Below are 13,570 nucleotides of genomic sequence, written 5' to 3'. Positions count from 1 at the left end.
AAATTGATGATCCAAAAAGATGTTCCTCCTTTACTCGTTAGCTCTCAAATTAGCTGTTCCCCGCCCCCACCCGCCTCAGGGAACCTCAGCAAGACCTGGATGTTGTTCCAAGTGCAAACCCTAAAGGAACAGCTGGGTTTCGCTCCCCCGGGAGTTGGAGAATGGTTGGGGCGGGGAGGGGGTCCACCAGCTAGAGGCTGGGCCCCGCCCCTTCCATCCCCCGCCTGCCTGGAGGGCGGAGTCGCTTGGGTCCCGCCCCCGGGGGCGGGGACGGAGTCTCAGCTGCCTGGCGCTCCCGCTTGGCTGGTTCCGGGTTGAGAGCCTGCGCTGGGACCAGAGCAGTGACTGCTGAGCCGGCGGGGGTAAGGATACGCGCCAAGCCGGGTCTTGGGCCCGGGACCGGGCTGCTGAGTGTGCTTGCACCCCTTCTTTCCTCTCCCTCGTACAGCCGCGGTGCGGTTCCGTTTGGCTTCTCCCTCCCCCAGAATTCCGTATCCCCAGTTTCTCCCCTCCCCCCATCGCACCCATCCCGGGATTTCAACCCCCCTCGAGGCCTCCGTCCCCCTCTTGGATTCCCTTCTCCAGCACCCATTCCTTCGGGCTGTGCCTTCCCCTAGAACCTTATTGCCAGGAGTCCCTCCCCTCAGACCCCCTCCCTCCAGCACCCGTCGCTCCAGGTCACTCATTGCCTTGAGACCACCTTCCTGAGCTCTCCGGTAGTCTCTACTCCTTACCCCTTCCTCACGTTACCCGCCTCCAGGACCGACCGCTCTCCTTCCTTCTGTAGCGCCTACTCCTTTCTCTCCCTGCCTGCTCCCGCACGCATCCCTCCGTGCTGCCCCCAACAACGCCGCGCTCTCTCGGCAGGCCCCCTGCATCTCAGGCCCCCATCTCCGTCGCCCCCTGAGCCATGGCCTGCAGCCTCAAGGACGAGCTGCTCTGCTCTATCTGTCTGAGCATCTACCAGGACCCTGTGAGCCTGGGCTGCGAGCACTACTTCTGCCGCCGCTGCATCACCGAGCATTGGGTGCGGCAGGAGGCGCAGGGCGCCCGCGACTGCCCCGAGTGCCGGCGGACGTTCGCCGAGCCGGCGTTCGCCCCCAGCCTCAAGCTGGCCAACATCGTGGAGCGCTACAGCGCCTTCCCGCTGGACGCCATCCTCAATGCGCGCCGTGCGGCACGACCCTGCCAGGCGCACGACAAGGTCAAGCTCTTCTGCCTCACGGATCGTGCACTGCTCTGCTTCTTCTGCGACGAGCCCGCGCTGCACGAGCAGCACCAAGTCACCGGCATCGACGATGCCTTCGAGGAGTTGCAGGTGGGCAGCGCGGCAGGCCGGGAGCCGGGGGGCGGGGCCGGCCCGGGGGCGGGGTCAGGGCTGGTCCGTAGGCGGGGCCCAGTCAGAATTGTCACGGGGCGGGGTCTCCGGCAGGGTTCTGGCCCTATCAGAATTAGTACGGAGAGGGGGCCGGTGCAGGGCTGCGGTGAGGGGCGGGGCTTGGGGCGAGGCCTGAGATAGACCTGAAGTTGGGGTAGGTCCACGGTTGGGGAGAGGTCAGCAATGCAGTGAGGGAAGGACAAATGAAATCAGAACTGGACCAGGTACAGGTTGCGACAGGGTTGGGGATGGGCTGAATCAGAGCTGGGCAAGGATAGGGCCACTGTCAAGTGTCATTAGGGGCTGGACCTGGCCACAGAAGAATGGTTCAGGACAGTTTGGGACAAATACAGATTGGTATGGGAACACAGTCAAGGCTAGGCATGGGGTGGAACTGCCTCCCAAAATGGGCCAGGACTATATGGAGTAGCCGAGCAGCAGGTGTGGAGCCCAAAGGGACGGGGCTCAGTCAGGTGTGCATCACGATCGAGGGACAGTACTCGAAGGATTAAATCTGAGACAGAGTCCAAGTTAGAGTCAGCGAACTGCTAAGAGGGTCGGTTCAGGTGCCAACAGCTAGGCCGAGGTGTGTGAGGGGTTAAGGCTGGGATCTAGTCCGGACACTGTAGGAACCGTTTTGGGTTTAAGGTCAGGACTTGAGGACTCAAGGTTTGGAGAATGAGGCCCTGGGGTAAGGTGACTTGAGAAGGCAGGGTGTGGACCTGTAGGAGTCTCCAGGGGCTTTTGATGACCTCCTTGGCTCCGTCACCCACATTAGGACCTTTGAGGACTAAACGAAACAGTACATGTGCAGAAATCTGAGCACAGTCAGCCCAGGACTGTAAACATTCTCCCTTAAACTTTCCTGTCCTCACTAACGAGCTCCTACTAAATTCTGAAAGCCTTGCTCAAACATTCTCTCTGTGTAAGCCTCCCCAAGATCCACTGGCAAAAAAAAAAAAAAATTGCACTAGAGCTGCATTTCCCCTAACATTCTCTGTTAATAAGTATGATGTTTTAAAAAGTGGTGTTCCAGAAAGCTATGTCTGGGAGATATAGTATATTCTCTATCCACCCTTTGGAGGATTCTCAGTGTACATTTGCACATTAAAGGCTTGGAGAAATCTTATAGCAAGAAACTCATTTTACTATATTTAATAAAATGATTCCCAAGCTTACTGGAGCCTGGAATCTTTTTCTCAAGCAAAATCATTTAAATCCAGCCCCTCATGTCTCTGGCCTTGGCATACCAGTCCAGCACACAGTTCCCCAAGACCAGGGACAGTCTGTTATTCATCTTAGCTGTGGCCCCAGAGCCTGGCACAGGGCCTGGTCGACAGCACATATCAGTAAAGGCTGAATGAATGAATGACCAACCTTGGCCAGAGCTGGCCAAGACTTATGGAGACTCTGGAAGCAGAAGGTTTTTGATGCAAACATTTTATGAACATGCAGTGGGCTAACCTGGGAGACAGTGAGCTCTCTGAACCTCAAGATGCTTATGCAGGAGAAAAATAACTACTTTGTCCCATGTTGTAGAGAGTTCCCCCCCACCCCCCAGCCTGCCCTTCTACATGACTTCCTACAAGTCAGCCTGCACCTAGCAGATGCCCATGGAGATGAGCATTGGCCCCAGGAGAAATGGCCTCATGCTCACCATTATCCATTCTCTCTCCCTTTCATTTCAAACCATGACTGGCTCTCTTCCAGTCTGGCTCTTTAAGGATAGAGAGCAAGGGTTGGGGGCTCTGAGGGCTTGTAGAAGGCTAGTATTGGCCCTCTACCTTCCTTGTCCAAGGCACACAAACTAGGAAGAGGAAAGAGCCTTTGACAGAATTGGGCGCAGGTTGTAATAGTTTGAAGGGACTCTGTCTGAAACCATGTGTCCACCATCCTCTCCATTATGTAGCTGTGGAGGCTGAGGTCCAGACAGGTGACGTGACATACCCCAAGCCACATGCCAGACAACGAGAGATCTGGGCTAGAAAGCACAACCGGACCCAGGCCAGATCCCTCCCCAGCTGCTCATCCCCTCCTCTCCCTGTGTGACTTTCTAGTTGGAAAATCTTCTCCCCGAAACTTGGTCCCTCTTTTGGTAAACCAGAAAATCAGAATCACTGTGTTTTGGTATTTTGTAGTCCATGCTGTGTCCCGGGGAATACAAGAGCGATTGAACATACATTTTCTGCAGACATTATTGAATCCCTTTTCATTCTTAGGGGAAACGACAACAGGACCACCACTCACTACCTTGTGGTTACCGTCCTGGGGTCAAACACACTTTCTTTCCAAACCTTCCTTCAACACTACCTGTGTAACTCAGCCAAGTCACTGCTTGTAAGACTTGATGTTCCCATCTGTAAAGTTGGGTCAAGATGATTCTTTCCTACAGGGATTTTCATGAGGCTGACCTGAGAAAGATGGACCTGCTTTTAGGGACACTAGGCACATGGTAGGGGCTGGGGTCAGCACGCACTCCCATTCTTTCTCCTCCTACCTGTGAGAACTCATGTGCCCAGATGGGGGGATGCCCAGACATGCCTCTCTTGCCTGACAAGGCCTGGCGTTGGTGCCTCTTTGAGCTTGGCAAGAAGGTGACAGAGAAACATGCCTCCCTAGTGGAGAGGTAAGCTCCTGGGTGAGGCTCAAACCACTCCCAACCTTTATCTGCATCTCTCTCCTGGTGGGGAAGCCAGCTCATTAGCTGTTTAGGTGCTGGAAATGAGGCTGAGTCTGCCCACCATACCCGCTCCCCTCCCAGCTGCAGGCTCCTGGAGCCTGGGACTGGGCCCTTCTCCTAAAGATAACAGACTTAGAGTTGCCAGGGCCTTGGAGATTGTCTGGTGCAACCTTCACTTAACAGATGGGGAATGGCAGAAGCGGGTGGGGGACTTTGCCCAAGGCCTCAAGGCCAGAGGAGGCTGGACATAGGCTCAGCCGAAGACCGCCCCCCTCACCCTGCCTAGCAGTTGGTCTGGAGCTTTTACATTTATTATCAATCCTGGAGGCAGCAGAGCAGAAAGGTTTAGAGCTCTCTGGCTGTGTGTTCAGACAGCTCCAACCCTGGCACTGCCATTTCCTGGCTGTGTGACCTTAGGGAAGTTACTTATCCTCTGTGAGCCTTACATTCCTCATTGACAGCATGGAGTGATGGGGTCGGATTAAATTAGAGGACATTTGCAAGAACTTAGTACTGTACTTGGCACATAGTAAGCACTCAATAAATAATAAATAATGACAGCTATAGGATACCACATCATACTCTGCACTGTTGACGTTTCGGGTCAGAGAAGGCTTTGTTCTGTGCAAGGCACAGATGCAACCCTGTGCACCCTATATTTAGCAGCGTCCCCAGCCTCTGTCTACCTACTAGATGCCAGTAGCACCCCTCTCCCCAAGCTGCGACATCCCAAAATGTCTCTAGACTTCATCACATGTGCCCCAGGGTCAAAATCACCCGTGGTTGAACACCCAGGCCTGAAGAAGTCCTACTCAGCTTTCCAGGCTCAGCTCAAGTGTCACCTGCTCCGTGAAGCTTTCCCTGACTTGCCAGGCAGAACTGCCTGGCACTCTCCAGATTCTAATACCGGGTCAGACCCTGGCATCAGCATCGAGAGCTGTGTGTCCTTGGTCAGGTGACTTCCCTTCTCTAGGCTTCCACCTGCTCACCTATATCAGGGGTGAAAGATAGTGTAAAGGTGAGGGATCCTACGTCAAAAGTGCCAAATACTTCCCTGACCAGTGCAGCTCAGTCGGTTGGGCGTTGTCCCGCAAAGGGAAAGGTCACCAGTTCAATCCCTGGTCAGGGGACATGCCTGAGTTGCGGGTTTAGTCTCTAGGCGGGGCGCTTAAAAGAGGCAACCAACTGATGTTTCTCTTACACTGATGTTTCTCTCCCTCTCTATCTCCCTTCCTTTCTCTCTAAAATAAATAAGTAAACAAAATCTGTTTTTAAAAAGTGCCTGATACTGTGCCTGGCACACACCAATTTTTAAGTGTCTTTTTAATTTTTTTCAGATTATAGGATTAGCATAATAAACAGAGCCTTATGATGTAACAGTTAAAGTCTCCCAGTAGTCCCACCCCATGGGAAAACTTGCTTAGAATTGTTTTCTAGTTCTACAGAATTTTTGTTGTGTAAATAGCATGTGAATGTGTATATGAGTGTGTGTGTGGGGGGGGGGTTCTTTTTTTCTTTTTCTTACTGCTGAGCACTAGACCGCAGAGCAAAGGGGAGGGAGGGAACCCCATCTCAGCAGGTTTGGGGACTTCTCAGGCAATACTTACTGAGCTCTAGTCTGATGTCTGGGGCTGTACTAAGCGCATTTATGGTATTACCTCATTTAATCTTCATACTGCCCTACCCAGTGGGTACTGTAATTTGATTCCTTTATAGATAAGTAAACAGAGGCGCAGGAATGCAGTGACTTGTTTGGTCGCCCAGCTGGTAAATGGCAGGGGCAGGATTTGAGGCCACCCTGACACGGCCACTCATAGACTGAGCTGCCTCTGAAGGCCGGGTAGTCGTCTTCCCACCTCCCCACCCCCTCCCTGCCTGTCTTTGTATTTCAAGTACTCAGCACAGGGTCAGGCTGAGGACACCGTCTGTGCCAGCTGATGCACCAAGGGCAGGCGGCTGGATGTCATCTTGGTCAGGCATGGTATCCGGCTCTCTGGCCAGCTCAGCTTCCTGACCTCCAGGGAAAGGATCGGGTTCAGGCCCAGCCACCCTCTCCAGGCTCATGTGACCGCTGGAGCCGTTCCCAAGGCCTCCTTCATGCCACAGGAGACAGCAGTATGTCAGCCTTGGATGGGGGCCTTGAAAAACTTGGTGTAGGGATCCAGGGACACTGAGGCAGCCACATAGGGAAAGAGCTTAAAGGGTTAAGGGACTGGGTTTGAATTCTGCCTCTAGATTCCCCCACCTGAATGGAAGGTAATGCCTTCTCTGCACCCTTTCCCAATCTGGGAAATGGAAGTAGGAACAAGACTGTCCACTTCATGTATAAAGAAGGAGAGAGAGTTTCTGCCCATGCAAAGAAATGACAGACACAAAGGACAGGGAGGCAGCCAAGCTGCCTGTGTCCTGAGAGGCAGCCTCTGCTGTGACTTTTATGTGCAAGCAGCAGCCTCCGTGGGGGCGAGGCTGGCGGCGAGTCAAAGCCAGGACTAGCTGTCGGTGTCTTACTTCCCTCGTCACTGGTGTCCTGTTCATTCAGGACGCCTTGGCTAAGCACAGGCTACCGTGTGGAAACCTAGAGTTGAAGTTCATTTCATAGAGAGGAAAGGACCTGGTAGGGAGTGACTACAGAAGTAATAACAACTCTAAAAAAGGCACTGGCCGAAGTCTACTGGCTACGTGCTGTTTGCCGGGTGCTGTTACAGGCACTGAATCCTCACAGCAGCCCCGCCTCCCTTCCCTACTCCGAGTGGGACTAGGATCAGCCCATCGCACAGATGAATACACTGAGGCTGAGAGGCCCAGTAACTTGTCCGAGATCACACTGCAAGTGTGAGGCAGAGCTGGGATGCAGACTAGGGTCTGTCTGGCCTAGAGTTCGGCCTCCCCACCAATATTCGAACTGCCTCAGGGAGCATCCGAATGGGGAGGGAGCTCGGAAGCCATCCAGTTCCACCCTCTCCCCACTTTCCACATGGGAAGTGGACACACCCATGGCTAGACCGGAACCCAGCTCTGTGGGCTCTCATCCGGTGGCGTTTTCACAGCATCATTGACCTTCGGGACCTTGAGAGCTGCTTGGACACTGGGGGTGGGGGAGGGGCATGGAGGACTTGGAGGTGGGTTACATTTTGTACTCAGAGATTAATTCCGTAATTTCTCCAGTTGACACCCCTGTTGTAGATACTGAGGCTACAGCCTGTGGGGGGCCCGGGAGAGAAGGAATGAGCCCCGGCCTTGCTGTGGTTCTCTGTCCCTCTCTCTCTTGATTAATCTTCACGGCAACCCTATGAACTGGGTCTCATCGCTACATTTTTAAATGAGGAAACTGAGGCTCAGGAACTAGGCCTAAGTACAACCACTAAGTGTCACTGAAGCTGGAACTCCGACTCAGGTTACCTGAGTCTGCCCAGGGACAGGCGTGGAGGTGAGCACCCTGTGATTTGCTGTGGCTGGAAGGGAGGCTATATGGGAGGAGGTGAGAATGGGAGAGGTCTGACCAGCTCAAGAAGGACCTTGAATACACCCTCCCCCAGCCCAAGGAGCTTGGACTTGATCCTGGAGATGCAGTGGAGCCAGGAACAGGTTTGAACAGGCGTGCATGGCCCGGTCCCATCTGCTCAGGGTGGCCTGGTGGGAGAGCCTGGAGGCTGGGGGAGCAGCCAGGATGTGTGGCCAGAGGCGGCAAAGCTCAGAGACAGACAAGATATACAAGAGTTCATATCTGTCGGGAGGAGTAGGAGCATAGGGAGTCTGGGCATTGAAGAAGGGTTGGGAGGAAAGGAAAAAGGAGAGGCAAGTTCAGTTTGCCCTGTGAAGATTTCCAGCATCCTTGGGTGAGAGGGAAGAGAGAGAAGGGAAGAGAGAGCAGTACCAGGGCAAGGAGAAGGGGAGAGGGCCTCAAGCACCTCCGACGTGCCAGCACCATGCTGGGCCCTTTCATGGGTGCCGTCTCATTTAATCCTCATCACAGCCTCGTGATGGCTCTTATCCCCATCTGATGACAGGGCTGCAAGAGGTGGGCCCTGAGAAAGGAAAGAAGTGCCACTGGGATTAGAACCCAGACTTTTCTGATGCCAGAGTTCATGCTGCCTCCACTGGGCTACGCTGATCGGTGAGGGGGCAGAGTCCCTGAAGTCAAGGGGAAGTCAAGGGGAGATGGCTTCCTGAGGCAGCCTTGTCCTCTGGGCTGGGAGAGGGTGGCCTCGCAGGAGGGGAGGTCTGGCTCTCTGTCCAACCCAGCTGCTGTCCCAGCCCTGGCCTCTCCAAGGCTTCGGGAGCCCCAGAGCCTCTCAGCTGACATTTTTGTGTAACTGTGTGCTCAGGTCTGCACCAGCCCTGACTCCGTCCCCTCTCTGGGGGAAGGGGTGGAGAGCTGTGGCTCTGCCCTCTGCAGGTGCCTCCTCCTCTCCCCTCCTCCTGCCCTGCCTCAGCTCTGATTGGCCCCTGCAGAGGCCAGCTCCCCCAGGCTGACCTTCAAGGCCTTCTCCACGCCCCCAACGCTCACCTGAGCCGGCCTCATGGCCTTTCGGCTTGTGACTGCCCCTGGCCACATACTTGGCTCCTGCCGTCCCTTACTGCCCCCACATCCTGCACACACCGGGTAGGTGTGCCCCTGCCTGACTAGTCCTGTCCAGCGAAACGCTTGGGCCCTACCCTGGAGACTAGAAGGAACCCTGCCCACCTCTTTCCCTGATCCTTCCACCAAAAATAAACTCTCTCCTGGAAGCTCCCCAGGTCTGAGCCCCTACTTTCCATATAATTGTAATTACCGTGATGATAATGACAACAGCTAAGAGCAACAGAGCACATCTGAGCATCGTGGCGGGTCGTGAATTAGGTCGTCATGTAATCTGCACAATCCCGTGGAGCCTGCACTGCTATTAGTTGCGCTTCACGGATTTGGAAACTGAGGTGGAGGGAGGGTGTCACAAACACAGTCGGGTGGTGGCAGCCAGTTGGGTTGGTTCCTAGGTGGTCCCACCATGTTTATTCCGTTCTCCCATGGAGTCTTCATATTCACGTTTCTGCCTCCCCAACCAACTGCAGCCTCCTCAAGGGCAAGACTGTGTCTGTAGCCCCTGGAGTGGCTGGCCCAAGGCCTGACCGTGGGTGACCAGACATGATGCTGTGTTGAACTGAGTGGGAGACAGAGCAGCCAAGGGCTTCCAGCACGGATTTGGAGTCACTCAGAGCCCCTCCTGAGCTGAGTGACCTTAGGCCAGCCGCATGACCTCTCTGAGCCTCCGTTTCTCCCTCTGTGAGACGGAGGTGATAAGGCACTAACCTCATGAGCTTGTGAGAATTAGATAACATGACGCCTGTGAAATTCAAACCCCAATCACGCCACCTCCAGCCCGTCTGGTCCTGAGCTCTGGCAGTGCCACAATCCTTCCCCCCGGTTAGCCCTGTCACTTAGGAGTTTATTGATAGCTTCGTGTTTCTTCTCAGACCTCTGCTAGGGGTAAATTACCCGGTTGGTCCTCCTGTGTCAATCCATGTGGCTGTGGGCCACCTGGTCCCTCTTCTTGGACTTTAATTTCCTGTTTCAGAAATCCAGGGGGCTGGACCAGATGGTCCCGGGAGCTCCTTCCTGCCCTGGCTGCCTGAGGACGCAGGGAGGCACCTGGACACAGCAAGGGGTGAGGATGTGGAGAAGTGACTCAAAGCCTCACTTGGGACATGGTGAGCACTCCATCTCCTGAGCGCTCAGTGTATGCCAAGCTCTGGCCTGTGAGGCTACATGCTTCCTGGTATTCATCTCATTTCACCCTCCCAACCATAGGAGGTATTGTTATCCCCACTTCACAGATGAGGGGCTGGGGCACAGAGAGTTGGGGTACGTGCCCAAGGTCACACAGCGAGCCTGTGGCAGAGCCAGCTTCCTGACCAGGTCTGATCCCAGGCCTGGAAGGAGATGAGGAAAGGGGGCGGGGAGGGGGTGGAGGCAAAGCTCAGGCTGCCTCCTAGTCCTGCTCTGTGAGTTCCAGGGTTTGGCTTTCCTAAGTTAGCTGTTCCCTCAGTCTGGGAAGCCCCCCTGGGGTGAGCTGCCTGCCTGGGACTCTCTCCCCTCCCACCCTTCCGGAGGTGAGCTCAGATCTGTGCAGCCTCTTCCCTGGACAGATTCACAGTGAAATCACTCTGTGCCTGGCCCTGTCCTAGGTACTGAGAGCGAAAATCGAGCAGATGCAGCCCTGCCCTCCAGAGCCCACAGTCTCATAGGGGAGATGGACAGGTCACTCTGTAGTGGATATGCCACATGTGCCACCATGGTGCCAGTGAAGGAGTGCCTAGGGCAGTGTGGACAGTGTAAGATACTTCTCAGTGGAGGTGACATTTACTCTAGGTCTTAAGAGATGGGCGTGAGTGTAGTAAGTGAAGAACAATGTGGGTGAGCACTCCAGACAGACAGAGGGAACAGCAGGTGCAAAGACCTGGAGGACGGCAAGCAGGGTGCTTAGTGCCTCTAAAGCAGCTCCGTCCAGGAGCTTCTAGAATGGTGGGAGTGCCATGCATCTGTGCTGTCTGATGCTGACGCCACGAGCTACCTGTGGCTTTTGAGCACTTGAAACGTGCACCCCAGTGCAACCGGTGCAACTGAGGAACATAAGTTTTAATTTTATTTAGTTTTGATTTTGTTTTAATTTGAACAGACACATGTGGCTAGTAGACCTCTACCGTATTGCACCGTGCAGGTCTAGACCAAGAGATAAGGCTGGAAAAGAAATCTGGGGCCCATGGTGAAGGGCCTTGAATACCTTGTTCCGACGTGTGCTATTCTTCCCAGACTGTGGAGATCTTGCAGAAGGCGCAGGGAGAGAAACATGGACACATCTGCCCTTTACAACAATCCCTCCAGCTGCTGGGATGGGGTGGGGTGGGGGGGGCGCACTTGGAAAGTACAGGGGCAGGGAGGGACCTGGGGCCACAGCCCAGGAGTTTGGAGGGGGGCTAAGGGGTGGGGGTGGTGATGGCAGAAGGCATAGAGAGTGGGTAACAAATTTCAGGGCAAACTGAAGACTGGATTGGTAGGTGAACAGTGTCAAAGATGACTCCCTGATTTCTGGCTTCACTGGCAGTGGGGGGTGGGGTGCCCTTCACTGAGATGGGGAACATGGTGGGGTAGGTTGGGAGTCCCCTAATATTGTACTTCCAGCATTCACTGCGATGTTAATGTCTGTGTCGCTGTGTTCCCAACTCCTCTGCACCTCTCCTGAAGCATCATGGGTTGGAACTTGTCCCTCATCACTCTCCCTGACACAGCACCATGTGGGGCCCCATTCGAGTGCTGCTGGGGTCCAAGAGGAAGGGACAGGCCTGCCATCCCTATTCGCTGGCCATGAAGGCGGGAAGGAATGTGTCCAGTCCCTCAGGGGCCCTGTTCAGAACACAGCCTCCAGGGCAGTTTTCTCAGACTCTGAAGAGCCACCTGGGGGTGCTGGGTCCTTTGCGGACCCACGAGGACCACCAGTGGGGAAGACTGCAGCACTGGGCCCACCTCCTCAAACACGCATCTCCGCCAGACCTTGTCCAGAGCTGGACGGGCCCAAGGCAGCCAGGGAGGGCCTGAGCAGCTCTTATGAGATCCATCTGCTCCAGCGGCTCAGATGCACAGGAATCAATCAGGAATGACTTTCAGCTGTGAGTAATCCAGACCTGACTAAAAGGAGCTGAAATTAGATGGCGGTGTATTTCTCCTCCATGCAAAAAAAATAATAAGTCTAAAGGAAAGGACCCGAGGCAGTGATGTGCTGGAGCCAGTTTGTACCGGTTCCCGAGAGCTGACCATGCAAACCTCTTCGCAGCCGGGTGGTGTCCTGTGACCTCTCCTGTTGAGAGCTTGAAACCGGCTTGGGTGGGAGCGTTCACATCACAGAAACTGGCAGTAAACCCCCTGTAAACTGGGGCTTTTTCCCCCGCAGAGGGAGCTGAAGGAGCAGCTTCAGGCCCTTCAGGACAGCGAGCGGGAGCACACAGAGGCGCTGCAGCTCCTCAAACGACAGCTGGCGGAGACCAAGGTGAGCCAGGCCTGGGCTCGGAGGTGGAGCCGGCCGGATGGGGCGGGGCTCCGTTGGGGGCGGGGCCAGCAGGGAAAGAGAGGGGCAGAGGCTGGTGCCTACTGTGGGGGCGGGGCTTTGAGGGGCCAAACTCCAAGTGGAAGGGTCGGAGCTGTGGGAGTGAAAATGAGGTTGAAGTTTCAGCAAAGATGAACGGGGTGGGACTCACTCCAGGGTGACTGAGGTCAAGGATTTGGTTTAGCGCTTAGGTTAAGAGTGGGCCCTCTTCTCCCTTCTTTGGGTGGAAGTAGAGGTAGGACCAGGGACCCTGGGGAAAATCCTGGCTCCCTGCAGGGGTCTTTTCCCCTCTTGCATCATTAAACACATCTTCCCTTGAAGCTCCGGCCATGGGCTTATGGATTCTGAAAAATAGGGTCAAACCCTGCAGTCTCTGGCTACCATGGTTAAAAAAAAAAAAGCCTTTTTTCTTGACTTGAGAGGGGGGCTGTGAGTTCTGAGACAGCCACTCACTCACTGTGTGACTTGCAGAAAACTGCATACTTTTATGGAGTTCCTGTCCGTACAGTGCGGACTCTGCCAGGCTCCTCGCAGCTCGCTTCTGGATCCTGGCGCACGTCTGAGGTGCTCCCTCTAAGCTCCCCTCACAGACAGCTCACTAACTGGGCAAGGCTTGCTTTGATTGCTGGCCCGTCTTTCTGGGACCAAGAACTGGGGACCCAGGCCCAGCTGCTGGGCTCTCAGGTGATTTCACTCTGGCTGCACTTCATCGGCAGGAGCGCCACAGCCAGCAGCAGCTGGAGCGGGGCGTTAGGAATGCTCTGGGCCTGGGGAGGCCACACTGGAGCACCAGGAGGCCATGGGAGATCCAGATCTGTGCCCCGGCGTGGTGACCTGCTGTGGGGTCTCACACATTTCTTCAGAGAACATTCCAGAGGGACCCTCCGGGCAGGACCCCCCGCAGGCAACAGATGAGAAACAGTGCCAGGACTCTGGCCTGTCTGCTTCTCACAGCCTCAGTTTCCCCATCTGCCTGGTGATTCTATGCCTTCCTCGAAAAGAGAAGCAAATGGAAGCCTCTGTCTGGATGAGGTGGGAATGTGATGGTCTGTTTCTTCTCCCCAGCATTCTCCTTTCTCCATCCCCCTCCTTGTTTTTCTCCACTGACCTCTTCCTCCTCTGATTTCCTGTCCATCTGTCTACCTCTGGGGGGTCCTGTGGGGCCACCTTCCCCTCCAGCTCCCCCAGCCCTGCTTCCTGTCTGGACCAGGGTGTTTATACAAGAGATGCCTATGGATGCTTTGGAGGTCATATTTCACCTGGTGCCTGACTCGGCTTTCCTGCGGCGCCTGCTCCCCCAGTGGCCCAGCCGGAGGGTCTGTCTGACCTCCCCAGGCCCAGTGTTTTCCTTGGTCGGCTCTGCCTGAGCGATGCATTCTTGGCAGGGTGTTTTTCTGTAATGGCCCCAGCTCCTCCAAGCCCCAGTGTGTTCCCAGG

The 13,570-nt window shown here is 55.1% G+C and overlaps 1 protein-coding gene across 3 annotated transcripts in view; it reads left to right on the top strand.

Moving 5' to 3' along the window:
- Positions 1–309: 309 nt before the first annotated feature.
- The window catches only part of TRIM62 (tripartite motif containing 62), a 28,089-nt gene continuing 14,828 nt past the window's right edge, over positions 310–13,570 (top strand). Inside the window, exons 1-4 of one of the 3 annotated variants that reach the window (XM_045860012.1) lie at positions 310–362; positions 868–1,318; positions 9,611–9,700; positions 11,981–12,076. In XM_045860012.1, coding sequence (XP_045715968.1) covers positions 911–1,318; positions 9,611–9,700; positions 11,981–12,076 — 594 coding nt within the window. In that variant the 5' untranslated portion in view covers positions 310–362; positions 868–910. The other 2 variants (XM_045860013.1, XM_045860014.1) reach the window with 2 other exon arrangements.

This window comes from Phyllostomus hastatus, unplaced genomic scaffold (assembly GCF_019186645.2).
Source record: "Phyllostomus hastatus isolate PE091 unplaced genomic scaffold, TTU_PhHast_1.1 phas_scaffold_182, whole genome shotgun sequence".
Lineage (NCBI taxonomy): Eukaryota > Metazoa > Chordata > Mammalia > Chiroptera > Phyllostomidae > Phyllostomus > Phyllostomus hastatus.
The sequence above is the reverse complement of the archived record's forward strand: the minus strand, read 5'-3'. Positions and strand labels throughout refer to the sequence as shown.